A 14,902-nucleotide genomic window follows, 5' to 3' on the forward strand; every position below is an offset into this window, starting at 1 on the left:
GAGGGGCAGGGCCCATTTCTCTTCGGACAGCCCCTAGCCCTGCCCGAAACCCAACGATTCCAAAATCCCCCAAATCCCCAAATCCCCGCTGGCGCCTGCTCTGTCTCCCAAGGATCGGGAGGAGGCGGCAGCCGTTTCTTTGAAGCCCGTCTTTTTTCAAGGCTGCCGGTTGACTCACCAAACGAGCTGTCTTTGACCTCATTGTGGGTAAGCAGATTGAAAGATTAATCTCCCCAAGCATATTTTCCCCTTCCAGCTCTTTTGTTTTTGCTGGGAATGTTTTCCCCCCATCATTCGGAGGGGAATCTCAGATCCCCTTCTGCCCTTTGCAGGGGCTTCTATGTTGTGAACGGTTAAACTCAGACTTCTCAGACAGTTGAATTCTCCCTTCCTCCGTCCCCTGCCCATTGACACCGAATGGCATTTTTCTCACCCCAACACAGTATTTCAGCTTGTGCTGCCAGCCCCATAGTAGGTTGAGAAGCAGCGTGCCCTAGGGGAAATCCTAATTGTGGTACTTGCTAAGTGCTCACTCTGTGCCAAGCACTGTACTAAGTGCTAAGGTAGATACAGGGCAATCAGGTCCTACATGGGGCTCACAGAATAAGTATTTTCATTCATTCAATCATATTTATTGAACGCTTACTGTGTGCAGAGCACTGTTCTCAGTGCTTGGAAAGTACAATTCATCAGCAAATACAGACAATCCCTACCCAACAATGGGCTCACAGTCTAGTATTTTGCCACCTGAGTCTGTTGAGTGATCTCTTGGTGGGCAGGGAACACGTCACTTTGGCTCCAGACCTTTTCAAGAGCGCCTGGGAGTCAGAAGGTCATGGGTTCTAATCCCGGCTTCGCCGCTTGTCTGCTGTGGCCTTGGGCAAGTCACTTTGCTTCTCTGAGCCTCAGTTACTTCATCTGTAAAATGGGGATGAAGACTCTGAGCCCCATGTGGGACATGGACTGTGTCCAACCTGATTTGCTTGTTCGTAGGGAGCCTGACACATAGTAAGTGCTTCACGGATACCATTATTATTATTATTATCATTATTATTATTATTATCTGAGTGCCTTGTGCCCAAGGGAGCTCAGTAAATAACCTTATGGGGACGTTGACTCCAAGGTTGACTCCCAGGGTCGCGTGGCTGTCATGTCTGACCTCCCAAGCACAGGTTTACAGGGGCCACAGCCGAGCAGCTTCCAACCAGGGGCCTAGGGGAGCCTCAGGGAAGTTGCCCGGTGCCACTCTTGCCTTATGTGTGTGTGTATGTGCATGCACGTGCCCGCAACTCCATCTGTGTCTGTCTTCATTTGTTCTTCCTCTTTAGACCTGGTGCAGGGCAGCGTAACCTGGTAGGAACAGTGGCCCCGGGCCCCTAATCCCTGGCCTGCTCTGTGACCTTGAGCAAGTCTCCTAGCCTCTTTGGGCCTTCATTTCCTCCTCTGTAAAATGGGGGAGAAGAGGTCTGCTCTCCTTCCCTCTTAGTCTGTGGGGAACAGGAACTGTGTCCGATCCCATTCCTACCCTGTGACCACCCTTAGCGCTGAGCTCTTAGTAAGCACTTACTAAAATATCATTACCCTTCCATACACACACCAGATCACCACTCTCCCTGCCTTATTAAGAACACATCTCCTCCAAGAAACCTTCCCCGATTGTCTCCTACCCCCCTTCTTTCTGCATTGCTTACGCATGTGGATCTGTGACCTTTGGACATTTTGATATTTGCCCCACTTTGAGCCTCACAGCACTTTTGTACCTATCTACAAATTATTAGCTAAAGATTATTCCTATTGATATCTGTCTTCCCCTCTAAGTTCATTTTGGGCAGGGAAGGTCTCTACCAACTCTGCTGTATCATACTCTCTCAAGCGCTTAGCACAATGCTCTACACATAGTAAGTGCTCAATTAGTGCCATGGATGAGGATGAACAAATTAGGTGACGAGGTCCTGGAGGGCAGGGACCCTTTCCTCTCCCTCTCCAGCACACTCCCCCAAATGGCACCGGTCCAGAGGGTCAGGTTACAGTGAGGCAGCCAGCTCCCTAACATGTACTGGTTCCTTGCCGGACACCATGGCTCACGACTCCCTTCTTCCTCGCAGGCGGAGAAAGTGCACGAGCTGAATGAGGAAATCGGGAAGCTGCTGGCCAAGGCTGAGCAGCTAGGCGCCGAGGGCAACGTGGACGAGTCCCAGAAGGTCCTCATGGAGGTGGAGAAGGTCCGGGCCAAGAAGAAAGAGGCCGAGGTGGGTCGGGTTGGCAGTTTCTTCCCCCGACGCTGGGACCCAGGACAGCTGCTCAGGGACCAAGGGTGGTCTGGGGCCACCCCAAGAATGGCGGGGGTGCGGGGAGCCGGAGCAGACGGCAGCCCCTTACAGCTGCCCCTCACCCCCCTCCAGGCCAGTGGTCCGGAGGGGGAACCAGCCTGGGAGTTGAGGAGGGAGTGGGGCACTGGTAGATGGACATATCGGGGGCCCAGGTGGGGTAGCTGCCAGATGCCAGGGGAGTTGGGAAGGTGAGTGGGCCCACCTTGGATCTGGAGCCCCCAAATGGTCAAGAATGAAACTAGTGAGGAGCAAAGTGGCCATCCCAGGCAGCCTTAGGCATCGCCTTGCTGCTGGGGGCCGTATCGGGGGCTGGGCAGGGGTGCTGCCAGATGTAACCTTGGTGGGTGATATAACCTTGGGCAAGCCTTTCACTTCTCTGGGCCTCATTTACCTCATCTGTAAAATGGGAATTAAGACTGTGAGCCCCATGTGGAGCGGGGACTGCGTCCAACCCAATTTGCTTGTATCCACCCCAGCGCTTAGTTCAGTGCCTGGCACACAGTAAGCACTAAAGTACCACAGTTATTATTATTATTGTTACTATGTGGTAACCTCAAATGGGGATCCCTCAGTGGCCCATCCAGGTCGTTCCCCCACCCCGCCCACCCTTCGTGCATGGTTCAGGGAAGGATGTCTCGTTCCCCTACCCAGCTCATCCAGTCCCCTGGGAATCTACCACTTTGGCGGCCAGCCTCTGGCTCCCACACGCTCACTGCCTGCCCGGGAGAGGTGCCCCTCTGGCTCCTGTCCATGCCCTTATAGTTTCAGTGGGCGGCAGCTTAGGATGTGACGAACCACAGCCCCGTGCCCGCCCTCCGCGCCCGAGGCGGGCCAAGTCCTCCCTTGCACCCAAGGAGGAGGGGCAGACTTTGCCGGGTTCGTGGGGGGTGGACTTGTAAATTGTAATGGCCGTTCCCCCGGCCTCCCAAGGACGGGCCTCTCCCCACCGAGAGCTTGGCCTCCATTTCAGGGAGCGCTTCTCCCCAACTGCCAAGACGAGGGAAGGTCCAGCGGAATCAGACCCTGGGGGTCCGTTCCTGGGCCTCCGGACCCCTGCGGGGGGGACAGCCGGGGGTGCAGACTTGCCAGCTTGCTCTCGGCTGAGGCCGTGAAGGGCCCCTGCCCGGCTCCACCTCGGCCGTCGTGTGTCACGCCCATCCTTGGTTCTGAGTGCGGAAAACGGAGCTAGGGATTCCATTGGCCTAGGAGAGAAATTAGGGACCGGGCTCACCCCATTTGACCCCAGCAAAGACCTTTCTTGTTGCCTCGCTTTACCCTCCTAAGAGCAAAGTGTGTCCAAGCGACTCATACTCCAGGGCCCCTCCCCCATAGCCCGGCCCTCCATTCCCCGGAGTCCCCGGTTTCTAGTGCTATAGCTGGTTCCCGGCCAAGTTCACACGGCGGGCGGCACTGGACCAGTTGGGCCCTGGCTTCTCTCTTAGTCATTGGTTACTAGGTCCCGGGTGCAGAGCGGGGGCTGTTTTTTGGGCACTTCACCCCAGCTAAGTATCTTGCTTGATGTTCTCCTCCCTAGGAAGAATATCGAAATTCCATGCCCGCCTCCAGCTTCCAGCAGCAGAAATTGCGGGTCTGTGAAGTCTGTTCGGCGTACCTGGGTCTCCATGACAACGATCGCCGACTGGCCGACCACTTTGGAGGCAAATTACACTTGGGCTTCATTCAGATCCGGGAGAAGCTGGACCAGTTGAGGGTGAGTTTGCCGTCTTGCCCTTCCCTGCCCCACCTGCCCACTGTTTAGTTAACATGGCCTACTGGAAAGAACACGGGCCTCGGAGTTAGAGGTCATGGCTTCTAATCCTAGCTCCTCCACTTGTCAGTGTTGTGTAACTTTGGGCAAGTCCCTTCACTTCTCTGTGCCTCAGTTACCTCATCCGTAAAATGGGGGTGAAGACTGTGAGCCCCACGTGGGGCAATCTGTTTACCTTGTATATACCCCAGTGCTTAGAACAGTGCTTGGCACATAGTAAGTGCTTAACAAATACCATTATTATTATTATTGTTAACAAGCAGGTTTGGTTTCACCAGAGGGGCCCATAGAGCCGATCCTGCTATTGCCCCGAAAGATTCTGATTACCCTGCCGTTCCTGGTAATGATGATTATAATAATACTAATGGTATTAGTTATGCGCTCGCTCTGTGCAAAGCACTGTACCAAGCACTGGGGTAGCTATAAGAGAAGCAGCATGGTGTAGTGGATAGAGCACAGGCCTGGGAGTCAGAAGATTATGGCTGTGTAACCTTGACCCAGTCATTTCACTTCTTTGAGCCTCAGTTCCTTCAGCCCTAAAATGGGGATTGTAACTGTGAGCCCCGTGTGGGACAGGGATTGGGTCCAACCTGATTTCCTTTTATCTACCCCAGTGCCTAGTATAGTGCCTGGCACATAGTCAGTGCTTAACAAATACCATCATTATTATTATTACATAAGGTAATCAGGATGGACCCAGTCCCTGTCCCACATAAGGCTCACAGTCTAAGAGGGAGAGAGAACGGGTAGCAAATCTCAATGTCTATCTCCTTCTCTAGATTATAAATCTGTTAGGGTCTGGGAAGGTGTCTACTAATTATGTTGTACTCTTCCAAGCACTTAGTACAATGCTCTGCGCGTAGTAAGTGTACGATAAATACCGTTGATTGATTGTATGGGGGCAGAAACTGAGGGGCAGAGAAGTTAAGTGATTTGCCCAGGGCCACAAAGCAGCAAGTGACAGCTGTAATTAGAACCCACAGCATGTGTGTGCGTGTGTGTGTGTGTGTGTGTGCGTGTGTGCGCATGTTATTTATGTACATTAATGTCTGTCTCCTTCTCTAGATTGTGAGCTTGATGTTGTATTGTTCACTCCCAAGCACTTAGTACAGTGCTTTGCACACAGTAAGCGCTTAATAAGGATGATTGAATGAATGAACCCAAGTCTCTGACTCCCAGGTCTGGGCACTTTCCACTAGGCTACACTGCTTCCCTACCAAACTTCGCTCCCTTTCTGGGTTTCCGCATGAAAACCATTCACAGTTCAGGGGCCAAAACGCTGGCCGAGGCGTTGGAGTGAGGCAGGACCTTTGAGGCCCTTGAAAGACTAGAGACGGGGAGGGGGGTCCCATAGCCGAGATCTGAACCCACTGGGCCAGGGTGGCCAGTTGGCAGGTGCTGGCCTTCTAAAGTGTCCTTGTCCTCGCTCCTTTTCTGCCCCTTACTGGGCCCAGGGTGTTTGCTCGCCTGGTCCCACTGATGCCCCTGTCCCTTACCAGCCCCATGGATGCCGCAGCAACGGACTAAAGATGCTCTCCGTCAGCTGCTGCTAGGGCTTGGTCCCAAGGGGGCTCTGGAAGCCAGTCTCCCCGCCTCTATCCCAACCACTGTGCCCAGATACGAGACAGCGGGAGCTGGCAGCGTCTGCTCTGGCAACTGAGCAGCGGCGATCGGTGGCCGCCTCCCTGAAAGAAGGCAGGTTCACGCCCAGCAGTTGGGGTGGGTAGCTTTCTCCAGTCAGTTGCCGTGCCCAGGCGGAGGCAGGGGCAGCATCTGAGAGGCCCCAGACCAGACTCTGCTCGAGGGCAGGGATCGTGTCTGCTGACTGGTAGCCTACCAAGTTCTCAAGAGGCACCGAGCATACTGTAGGTGTCCGATAAACACCACTGGCAAATCAGTGGGTGGGTCAGATATGCTCCGGGTGTCTTCCTAGCCTTGTTCATGGAGGCTAGAAAGCAAGGTCGTGTCTTGTCCCCAAATTGGGAAGGATGGCCACTGCCCGGGCCCCTTCAGCCGACAGATGTCCATGGGAAGCGGTTCACACTCATCGATCCTCCCCGCTTTTTAGAAAACCGTGGCGGAGAAACAGGAGAAAAGAAACCAGGATCGCCTGAGGCGGCGAGAAGAGCGCGAACGCGAGGAAAGGCTGGGCAGGAGGTGAGTACAGGGTTCGATCCTAGGGAGCGGCAGGCAGTCTGGGTGGACCCGGGAGGAACATTTATGACGTGGCTCTGAAGCAGTGGTTGAGGGCAGGTGGAGACCGGTCCCTCAATGGGGCTGACCAAGATTGTCGCTACTGGGCTGGGCCCAGAGAATGGCAGGGTCGGGAAGAACCGGCTCAGAGGATGGATTAAAGGGTCCCCGCAGCCCTCAATGATTTCGGGATCGATGAAGCACAAACTCTGTGCCGAGCGCTGGGGTAGATGCAGGACCCAGGCCCTGCCCTACCCAGGGCTGACATAGTGGAAGGATGGTGGGTGTCTAGTTCCCATTTATCAGAAAAGGAAACGAAGGCCCACAGAGATCAAGTGTCTTGCCCAAGGTCACACAGCCGGCTGGGGGCAGAGCTGGGACTAGAACTCAGGTCTTGGGACTCCCAGTCCCGGACTCTCTCTCCCTTCTAGGCCTCTGGTAGCCCTCAGGCGCCCATGGAGAGTTTTGGGGTCGGAGAAAGGCATCGGACGCTGGGTTTTGTGGAGGCCGGGGTCTGGCCAAGTGGCAATGGAGAGGTCGTGGCAACTGGGTTCCTAGGACCTTTGTGGTCCAGAGCCTTTCTGACCCGAGAACCTCTTCCTGGGAAGCGGTTGATCCACCTGTGATGGGAAAGATCAAGGATTTTAAAAAACAAAAAAAACCACCCCACCCCCACCCACCCCCACCCCCCTGCCGCCGCATATGCTGGAAGAGCACGATACACTTGTGCTGTGGTGAAGGAGTTGGGGTTATTTTCTTTAGGGGAAGCCCAACTGGCTAAACCCCAAAACCGTGCCTCCCATTCACTTCATTCAGTCATATTTATTAAGTGTTTACTGTGTGCAGAGCACTTTACTAAACACTTGGGAAAGTACAAGACAACCATAAACAATGACATTCCTTGCCCACAATGAGCTCAGAGTCTAGAGGGGACACAGATATCAATACAAATAAATAAAATGACAGATATACATCAGCGCCATGGGGCTCGGAGAGGTCGGAAGAGCAAAAGAAGCAAGTCAGGGCGACGCCAAAGGGAGTGGGAGATGAGCTGAAGTGAGCCTCTGAGGGTCCCAGTCCACAGGCCTGATGGCAACCTCCGCTGGAGGTCATCCATCCTGTCGCCGTGGGGCGGCTCTGTCAAGCACACCCCAGGTGACCGCCGGTCCAGAGATTTCCCGGGACGTGCTGCCCGGCCTCCCCCTCATCCAGACTCTTATCTTCCAGGTCCGGATCAAGAACCAGGGATCGCAGAAGGTGGGTTCCAGGCCCCGGTGGACCCCGCCCACCATTAGGCTGGAGGAAATGCCAGCAGGAAAAGGCCAGCCTGCTCACCCTCACCAGTTGGGGTGACCAGCCTGACGCACGGGGAGGTTAGGCGGGGAACCAGCCTTACCTTGTATCTGCTCCAGCACTTAGTACAGTGCCTGACCCATAGTAATCGCTTAATGAGAAACAGTTTTGCCTGATGGAAGGAGCCCAGGCCTGGGGGTTAGAGGACGGACCTGGGTTCTGATCCCGGCTCGGTCACATGTCCGCCGTGGGACCTTGGGCTAGTCACCTCACATTGCTGGGCCCGAGTTCCCTAATCTGTAAAATGGGGATGAAGACTGTGAGCCCCACGTGGGACAGGGACTGTGTCCAACCTGATGACGCTGTAACTATCCCAGCGCTTGGTTCAGTGTGCAGCACGTGGTGCTTAACAAATACCTTTTTGAAAAACCAAAACGTCCAGGGCACAGCGGTGCCTTGGTCTGCCTGGAGAAGGAAAGGCGCCTGGCAGTTCCGGGGTCCGGGCGGACCAGCCGGGGCCCGGGACCCAGCGGGCGATGGTCTGTTTCGGCCCCCAGGTCACGATCTCGGGACAGGCGGCGGAGGCGGTCGAGGTCGGCCTCCCGCGAGCGGCGGAAGTCCCGCTCCCGCTCCCGCGAGCGCCACAGGCGCCATCGGACCCGCTCGCGCAGCCCCAGCCGGGGCCACCGCCGGGGCTCCAGAGACCGCAGTTCCAAACACAAGTAACTACCCTGACTCCTGGGCGCCGCGGCAAGCAGGAGTGAGCCTCCTTCTCTTTGTCTCATGGGACCGGGGCGGGAAGGGGCCCCCGAGGGTGGCGTGGAGGGCAGGGGCCTGGGCTGCATGGCAGCAGGGGGCTCTTCCCAGGTTTTTTCGTGGGCCCAGCCCCAGCTAGTGACGTCCACACTGAGGGTTGCAGGCCGGGGCTCTGGGGCGGATGGCGGGGTTTGGCTCTGCCGCCTTACTGGTCTGTAGAGTTGAGATCGCTGTTAAAAGCTCACTGGGTGCAGTGCATTGGGGAAAGGACTTCGTTGTAGCACTGAGCCTCCCTCCACCCCCTCCAGGAAACGGGGTCTCCTCTGGACCCGGGGGGCGGGGATCTGCGCCGGCTGAGGGGAGACATCCCATCGGTGGGGACCTTCAGGGGGCTTAGGAGCCGAAGGTCGGGGGAGTCCGCAGGGTGGGCCAGAGGGCCAGGGCTGGGCTCAGGGTTTGCAGGGTAGCTCTCATCCTGGTCAGGTGGGCTCCCATGAGAGCCGAGGGGCAGAGTCGCTGCCCCTCGCTGAAGGAGAGGCAATGGGGCCTAGTGGAAAGAGCCTGGGAGTTGGAGGACCTGGGTTTTGATCCCCGCTCCTCCAGTTGTCGTGAGTGAGTTAGGGGAAGTCGCTTTGCTTCTGTGCCCATTTCCTCAACTGTAAAATGGGGGTTAAGTACCTGTTCTCCCAAACTATGAGCCCTAGGTAGGACAGGTACTGGGTCCAACCTAATTAATGTGTATTATTCCAGCCCTTAGAACAGTGTTTAGCACATAGTAAGCACCTAACAAATACTGTAAAAAAGCAAAGAAAAGTTTTCATGGGGCCACCCTTCTCCCAGGTCACCCAGAGATCGGTCTACAAGAGAAAAGTCCCGGGACGGAGAGAGGAAGGAGAAGAGTTTGGAGAAGCGGCACGAGGGCACCAATGACAAACCACGGCCCAGGCGGTCGGAGGAAAGGGAAGCTGGCGAGATCTGACCTCGGGGCGGGGGGTGGGAGGTGGGGGGCAGGGGAGCGGCCCCCGCAAACACCCCGAGACATGTTCTCTCCCGGACCCTGTTCGGCTGTTCCTTTCTGCCGAGCACAGCTCATCTTTCTTAGCTTTGGGGGGGTTTTTATTGTCTCCAATGATCGTCACCGGTTTTCTAGCTCCCCGGAGGGCCCGGGCCGGTTTGGGACTGGTCGGCGGCATTGCCCCCAGGGTCACAATGTCACCTCCAGCGTGTCGCCCGGCCTACCTTGACCGCTGACCTTTCACTCGCATGGATTCCCCAGGCAGCAGTCGCCAACAAGACTGGCCCGGGTGCTCATTCCAGTCATTCCCAATTGCGTTAGATTTGTCCACATCCATGGGAACAGGTCCCCGGCGGATGCCTCGGGGAGCATCCAGCATCCCCCGCAGGGTGTCCCGCCCTGGGTTGGAACGCCCTGGGGAGGGGGATGCAGGCTGAAGTCCCTGCCCCGTTCCCCACCCCCCACCGGTCATCGTTTGCACGTGGCCCTCGGGGTTCCACCAGTGTTCCCCGTGGGAGGCAGGCTGAAGATGGGCGATCCCCTCTGGGGGGGCTGGGGGAGGGGGGCATCACCCTTTCTAGTCCAGCCTTGTTGGCTCTCACTGATGCATGTTTCCCGATGGCAGCCACCTTGTTCTTCATGGCTGTACCTCAGAGACCGCCTTGCGATGATTCGGTGTTTGCCGCGGCCCTCTCCCCTGCCCTCCTCTCCCCTGCCCTCCCTGCTCTTCAGAGACCCGAAGGGCAACCTTCCTCCCCCCGGCCCCGTGTCCGATGCGTTTGCGAGCTGATCCCAAGGCGGAGGCCATTGGAAGATCGTCCCCCCTCCCCCAGCCCGCCCCGTCACACTGTTCCAACATCCATGCATATACACACATACACACACCCGCGTGTGAGTCCCGGCGGCCAAAAGTGGATTTGTTGTGTGGCTCCTCTGCTTCTAAGGAGTTTTGGTCTAAGTATAAACATGTCCGTAAAATACCTTGTGCTCCTGCCAGTCTAACTCACATTAAAGTTTTATGTTTCCGTGGCCTGGAGCGGAACGTTGCTGTTTGGTTCTGGTGGGGGGATGAGGGGAGGGCACTGGGACAAGGTGGAGGTGTATTTGATTTTTTCCCAGAGCCCAAATGCCAGGGCACAAAGCCATCTGTGCCCTCCTCTGCACAGACAGCAGGCCGAGGATGGGGCTCCTCGGGGTCAGGGGTTGCTTGGGCCAGAGGGAGGCCGGCCTTTCCCTTTGTCCAACGGGAGCAGTATTCTCAGGCCCCCATAACACCAGACCATCCATCGCCGATGTCTTTAGAGCATTGGGATCGATGAGGTTAACCCCTGTCACTCACGACCCTCCTGATTTCCCAGAGAAGGTCGGGGCCCAGGTCCTCATTGTTTCTTGGGGGGTGCGGACGGTTTTATTCTTCCCCCTTTCACAGCTCGGGAAGGGACGAGTGGCCTTTCCGAGGTCACTCAGCAGGTCAGTAGGGGGTGGCAGAGGCCAGAAGTGGCCTGAGACTCAGCGGTTGGCAGAGAGTTCCAAGCTGCTCAATGTCCACTCTGAGAGGTAATCCTATTTGCCTAGCTAACCCCTTATCCACTCTCCAGCCTTCCCCCGGCACCCAACAGCTGGAGGTGTCTCGGGGGGGGGGGGATCCCATCTTGATTTCCGAGCTGGAGAGGACCTAGGCCTGGGAGGGGAAAGCTGGCCTCAAGCAAGTGGCCAGAAATCTGCATCTGGCTCTCCCGACCCCTCTCGGGCCAGGGCAGCCAGCGGCACCGGACGGAGAACTGCCCGACCCTTGACCAGCTTGGGGAACCTGTCAGTGTAGTGCTGCTCCTGGCTGGTGCAGTCAGCGGGGGTGTGGTGGGCCCCTACTGTCTTGATTTAATAATAATTATGGCATTTGTTAAGCGCTTACTATTTGCTGAGCACTCTTCTAAGCGCTGGGGTAGATACAAGGTAATCAGGTTGTCCTATGGAGGGGCTCACTGACATAAGTGCTGTGGGGCTGGGAGGGTGGGGATGAGTAAAGGAAGCGAGTTAGGATGATGCAGAAGGGAGTGGGAGAAGAGGAAAAGAGGTCAAGGGCAGGGACGGGGCTGCGTCCAAGCTGAGCAACTCTTGCTGGGGTGCTCAGGCAATCAGTGGTATTTATTGAGGGCTTACTGTGTGCAGAACACCAGGCTAAGTTCTGGGAATACTCGACAATAGAGTTGGTAATTACGATTCCAGCCCTCAAGGAGTTTATAGTAATAATAATAATTATGGTGTTAAACGCTTACTATGTGCGGAGCCCCATTTTAAGCACTGGGGTGGATACAAGCCAATCAGGTTGTCCCACGTGGGGCTCACAGTTTTAATCCCCATTTTACAGATGTAACTGAGGCACAGAGAAATTAAGCAACTTGCCCAAGGCCTCACAGCAGGCAAGTGGCAGAGCTGGGATTAGAACCCACATCTTCTGACTCCCAAACTTTTGTGCACTTGCCATTAGGCCATGCTGCTTCTCATGCTGCTTTATAGTCTACAGGGAGAGACGGATGCCAAGATAAATTACAGACAGAGGAAATAGAGTATAAGGATATGGACATATTCAGTTGTATTTATGAGCATGTACTGGGTGCAGTGTGCTTGCGAAGTACAATTCAGCAATAGAGACAATCTCTGCACACACCGGACTTACAGTCTGGGGGGGGGGGAGATAGACATCAAAACAAGTAAACAGGCATCAATATAAATAGAATTATAGATATGTACATGTATACACAAGTGCTGTGGGGCGGGGAGGGGGGTCGAGCAAAGAGCGAGTTGGGGCGAGGGGGAGGGGAAGCTGAGGAAAGGGGGGCTTTGTCTGGGAAGGCCTCTCAGGAGGTGAGTCTTCAGTGGGGCTTTGAAGGGGGGAAGTGTGGTATGTACTTTGGGGTTGAGGGTGGAATGAATATCAACGTCTTGAGCTTAGTGACTACCTGCGGACTTCCAAAGCCTGGGAAATGTCTGCCCCTCCCAAGTTTCAGCTGCATTTGGTGAGGCAGGAGGGCCTCTTGCTCTTGACATCTGATTCTGGTAGTTGCTGAGACTGCTGCACTAAGCATTGGGGTAGACACAAGATAATCAAGTGGACCAAGTGGACCCTTGCTTCCCAACTCTTTTATTGTACCCTCTCAAGTGCTTAGTACAGTGTTCTGAACACAGCAAGCACTCAATAAATTCCATTGATTGATTGGTTGATTGACTGACCCAGCCCCTGCCCTAAATAGGGCTCACAGTGTAAACAGGAGGAAGGAAAGGTACTTAATCCCCATTTTATTAATAGGGAAAGTGAGGCACAGAGAAGTAATTTCCCCAAGGTCACACAGAAATTAATCAGTGGTATTTATTGAGTGCCTACTTTGTGCAGTACACTGAACTGAGGGCTTAAGAGAAGACAATAGTTGGTAGACGTGATCCCTGTCCACAACCAGATGTCAGGTCAGGCAATTTTTTTTTATGGCATGGTGTATGTTAAGCACCTTCTATGTGTCAAGCACAGTTCTAAGCACTAGATTAAAGGTAAAGTTGGATACAGTCCCTTTCCCACATAGGGCTCACAGCCCAAGTTGGAGGGAAGAGAATTTAATCCTTATTTTACAGATGAGGTAACTGAGGCACAGAGAAGTGAAGGGACTTGCCCAGAGTCACAGAGCAGACAAATGGCAAAGCTGGAATTAGAACTCAGGTCCTCTGACTCTCCAGACTCAATCAGAGGATGGCATTGGGCAGTCTTGGCTTTTTCCCAACTGCTTTCACAATCCCACTTGTCCTCAGAAGATCCCCCTGGGGGCAGGGAGGGAGAGGCAGTCACCACCCCCATTTCACAGTTGAGAAGATTGAGGCCCAGAGAGTTTAAGAGGCTAGCTCAGAGGTCACCCAGCCGGCCAGCAGGTCTCGGGTCTCTTGGCTCCCTAGGCCCAAGAAGAGGGGGGTCGGCCCCGGAACTGGACCAAGCCTCTTGGTCCCCACACTCCTTTGAGGATATTATCTGGTTCCCCACTTGTCAGCCAGGCATTTAGTTGTATTTATTGAGCGCTTACTGTGTGCAGAGCACTGTACCAAAAGCTCGGAAGAATACAAGCGAAGCAGCGTAGCTTAGTGGAAAGAAAACGTGCTTGGGAGTCATAAGGTCGTGGGTTCTAATCCTGACTCCACCACTTGTCAGCTGTGTGACTGGGCAAGAACCTTAACTTCTCAGTGCCTCAGTTACCTCATCTATGAAATAGGGATTAAGACTGTGAGCCCCACGTGGGACAGAGACTGTATCCAAGCTGATGACCTCGTATCTAACCCAGCGCTTAGAACAGTGCTTGGCACATAGTAAGTGCTTAACAAATACCATCATTATTATCATTATTATTATTACAAAATAACAATAAACAGACACATTCCCTGTCCACAACGAGCTTAGTCTAGAGGGGGAGACAGACATTAAAAGAAATAAATAAATTACAGATAGGTACATAAGTGCTGTGGAGATGGGAGTGGGGATGAATAATAATAATTCTGGTATTTGTTAGGCGCTTACTATGTGCCAGGCACATTAATAGAAATAAATTACAGATAGGTACATAAGTGCCGTGGGGATGGGAGTGGGGATGAATAATAATAATTCTGGTATTTGTTAGGCGCTTACTATGTGCCAGGCACATTAATAGAAATAAATAAATTACAGATAGGTACATAAATGCCGTGGGGATGGGAGTGGGGATGAATAATAATAATTCTGGTATTTGTTAAGCACTTACTATGTGTCAAGCACTATACTAAGCACTGAGATGGATACAAACAAATGGAGCTGGATCCAGTCCCTGTCCCATATTGATGAAGTCGTATTTATTGTGCAGAGCACTGGACTAAGCGCTTGGGAGAATACAGTCCACGTGGGTCTCACGTGAGGCTCAGAGAAGTGAAGTGAGGATCGCGAGGTGTGTGTGTATGCGGTCTGGGCATGTATGGTGTGTGGCTGTGTATATGTCGTCTGCGTGTGTGTGTGTGTGTGTGTGTGTGTGTGCGTGGAGGTGTGTGTGATGTGTGCGTGATGTGCGGTGAGGACGTGGTCGTGTGTGTGTTGCCGGTGTGCGGTGCGTGTACCCGGCTCCGCCGCTCGTCCGCCGCCTGACCTTGAGCAAGTCACTTCACTTCCCCGGGCCTCAGTTTCCTCCTCTGTAAAATGGGGTTGGAGACGGTGAGCCCCACCTGGGACGGGGGACTGCGTCCAACCCGATCTGCTGCGCTCAGTAGGGGGCCTGGCGCGTAGTGAGCGCTTCACAAATACCACCTTTATTATTACTGTTCTTCTTCTCGGACGGCTTGAGCGCGCGGGGCGGTTTGGGCGCGCGGGGCGGGTGATCGGTTTCTGCGCGCTGCTGTGCTGCGCGCTGCGCTGCGGTGTGAGCGGGTGTGAGCCGGTCCTTCCGTCTGTCCGGGGGAGGTCGGGGTTCAGCCTCGTCCAGCCTCCAGCTTCTCTGGGCCGCCGGGGGCGCGGAGGACAGGGGGATGGATCCCCGGTTCCCCAGCCCC

The 14,902-nt window shown here is 54.7% G+C and overlaps 1 protein-coding gene across 7 annotated transcripts in view; it reads left to right on the forward strand.

The window, feature by feature from the left end:
* Positions 1-10,386, forward strand: part of LUC7L (LUC7 like) — a 35,173-nt gene extending 24,787 nt beyond the window's left edge. For 4 of the 7 annotated variants that reach the window (XM_029049269.2, XM_029049264.2, XM_029049267.2 and 1 more), the window contains 6 exons: positions 2,106-2,249; positions 3,865-4,041; positions 6,167-6,255; positions 7,519-7,548; positions 8,142-8,306; positions 9,181-10,386. In XM_029049269.2, the coding sequence (XP_028905102.1) occupies positions 2,106-2,249; positions 3,865-4,041; positions 6,167-6,255; positions 7,519-7,548; positions 8,142-8,306; positions 9,181-9,319 (744 nt within the window). In that variant the 3' untranslated portion in view covers positions 9,320-10,386. Of the gene's footprint in view, positions 1-2,105; positions 2,250-3,864; positions 4,042-6,166; positions 6,256-7,518; positions 7,549-8,141; positions 8,345-9,180 lie in introns of all 7 variants that reach the window. The other 3 variants (XM_029049270.2, XM_029049265.2, XM_029049266.2) reach the window with 2 other exon arrangements.
* The last annotated feature ends 4,516 nt before the right edge of the window (positions 10,387-14,902 follow it).

Source organism: Ornithorhynchus anatinus, chromosome 21, assembly GCF_004115215.2.
Source record: "Ornithorhynchus anatinus isolate Pmale09 chromosome 21, mOrnAna1.pri.v4, whole genome shotgun sequence".
NCBI classification, from domain to species: domain Eukaryota; kingdom Metazoa; phylum Chordata; class Mammalia; order Monotremata; family Ornithorhynchidae; genus Ornithorhynchus; species Ornithorhynchus anatinus.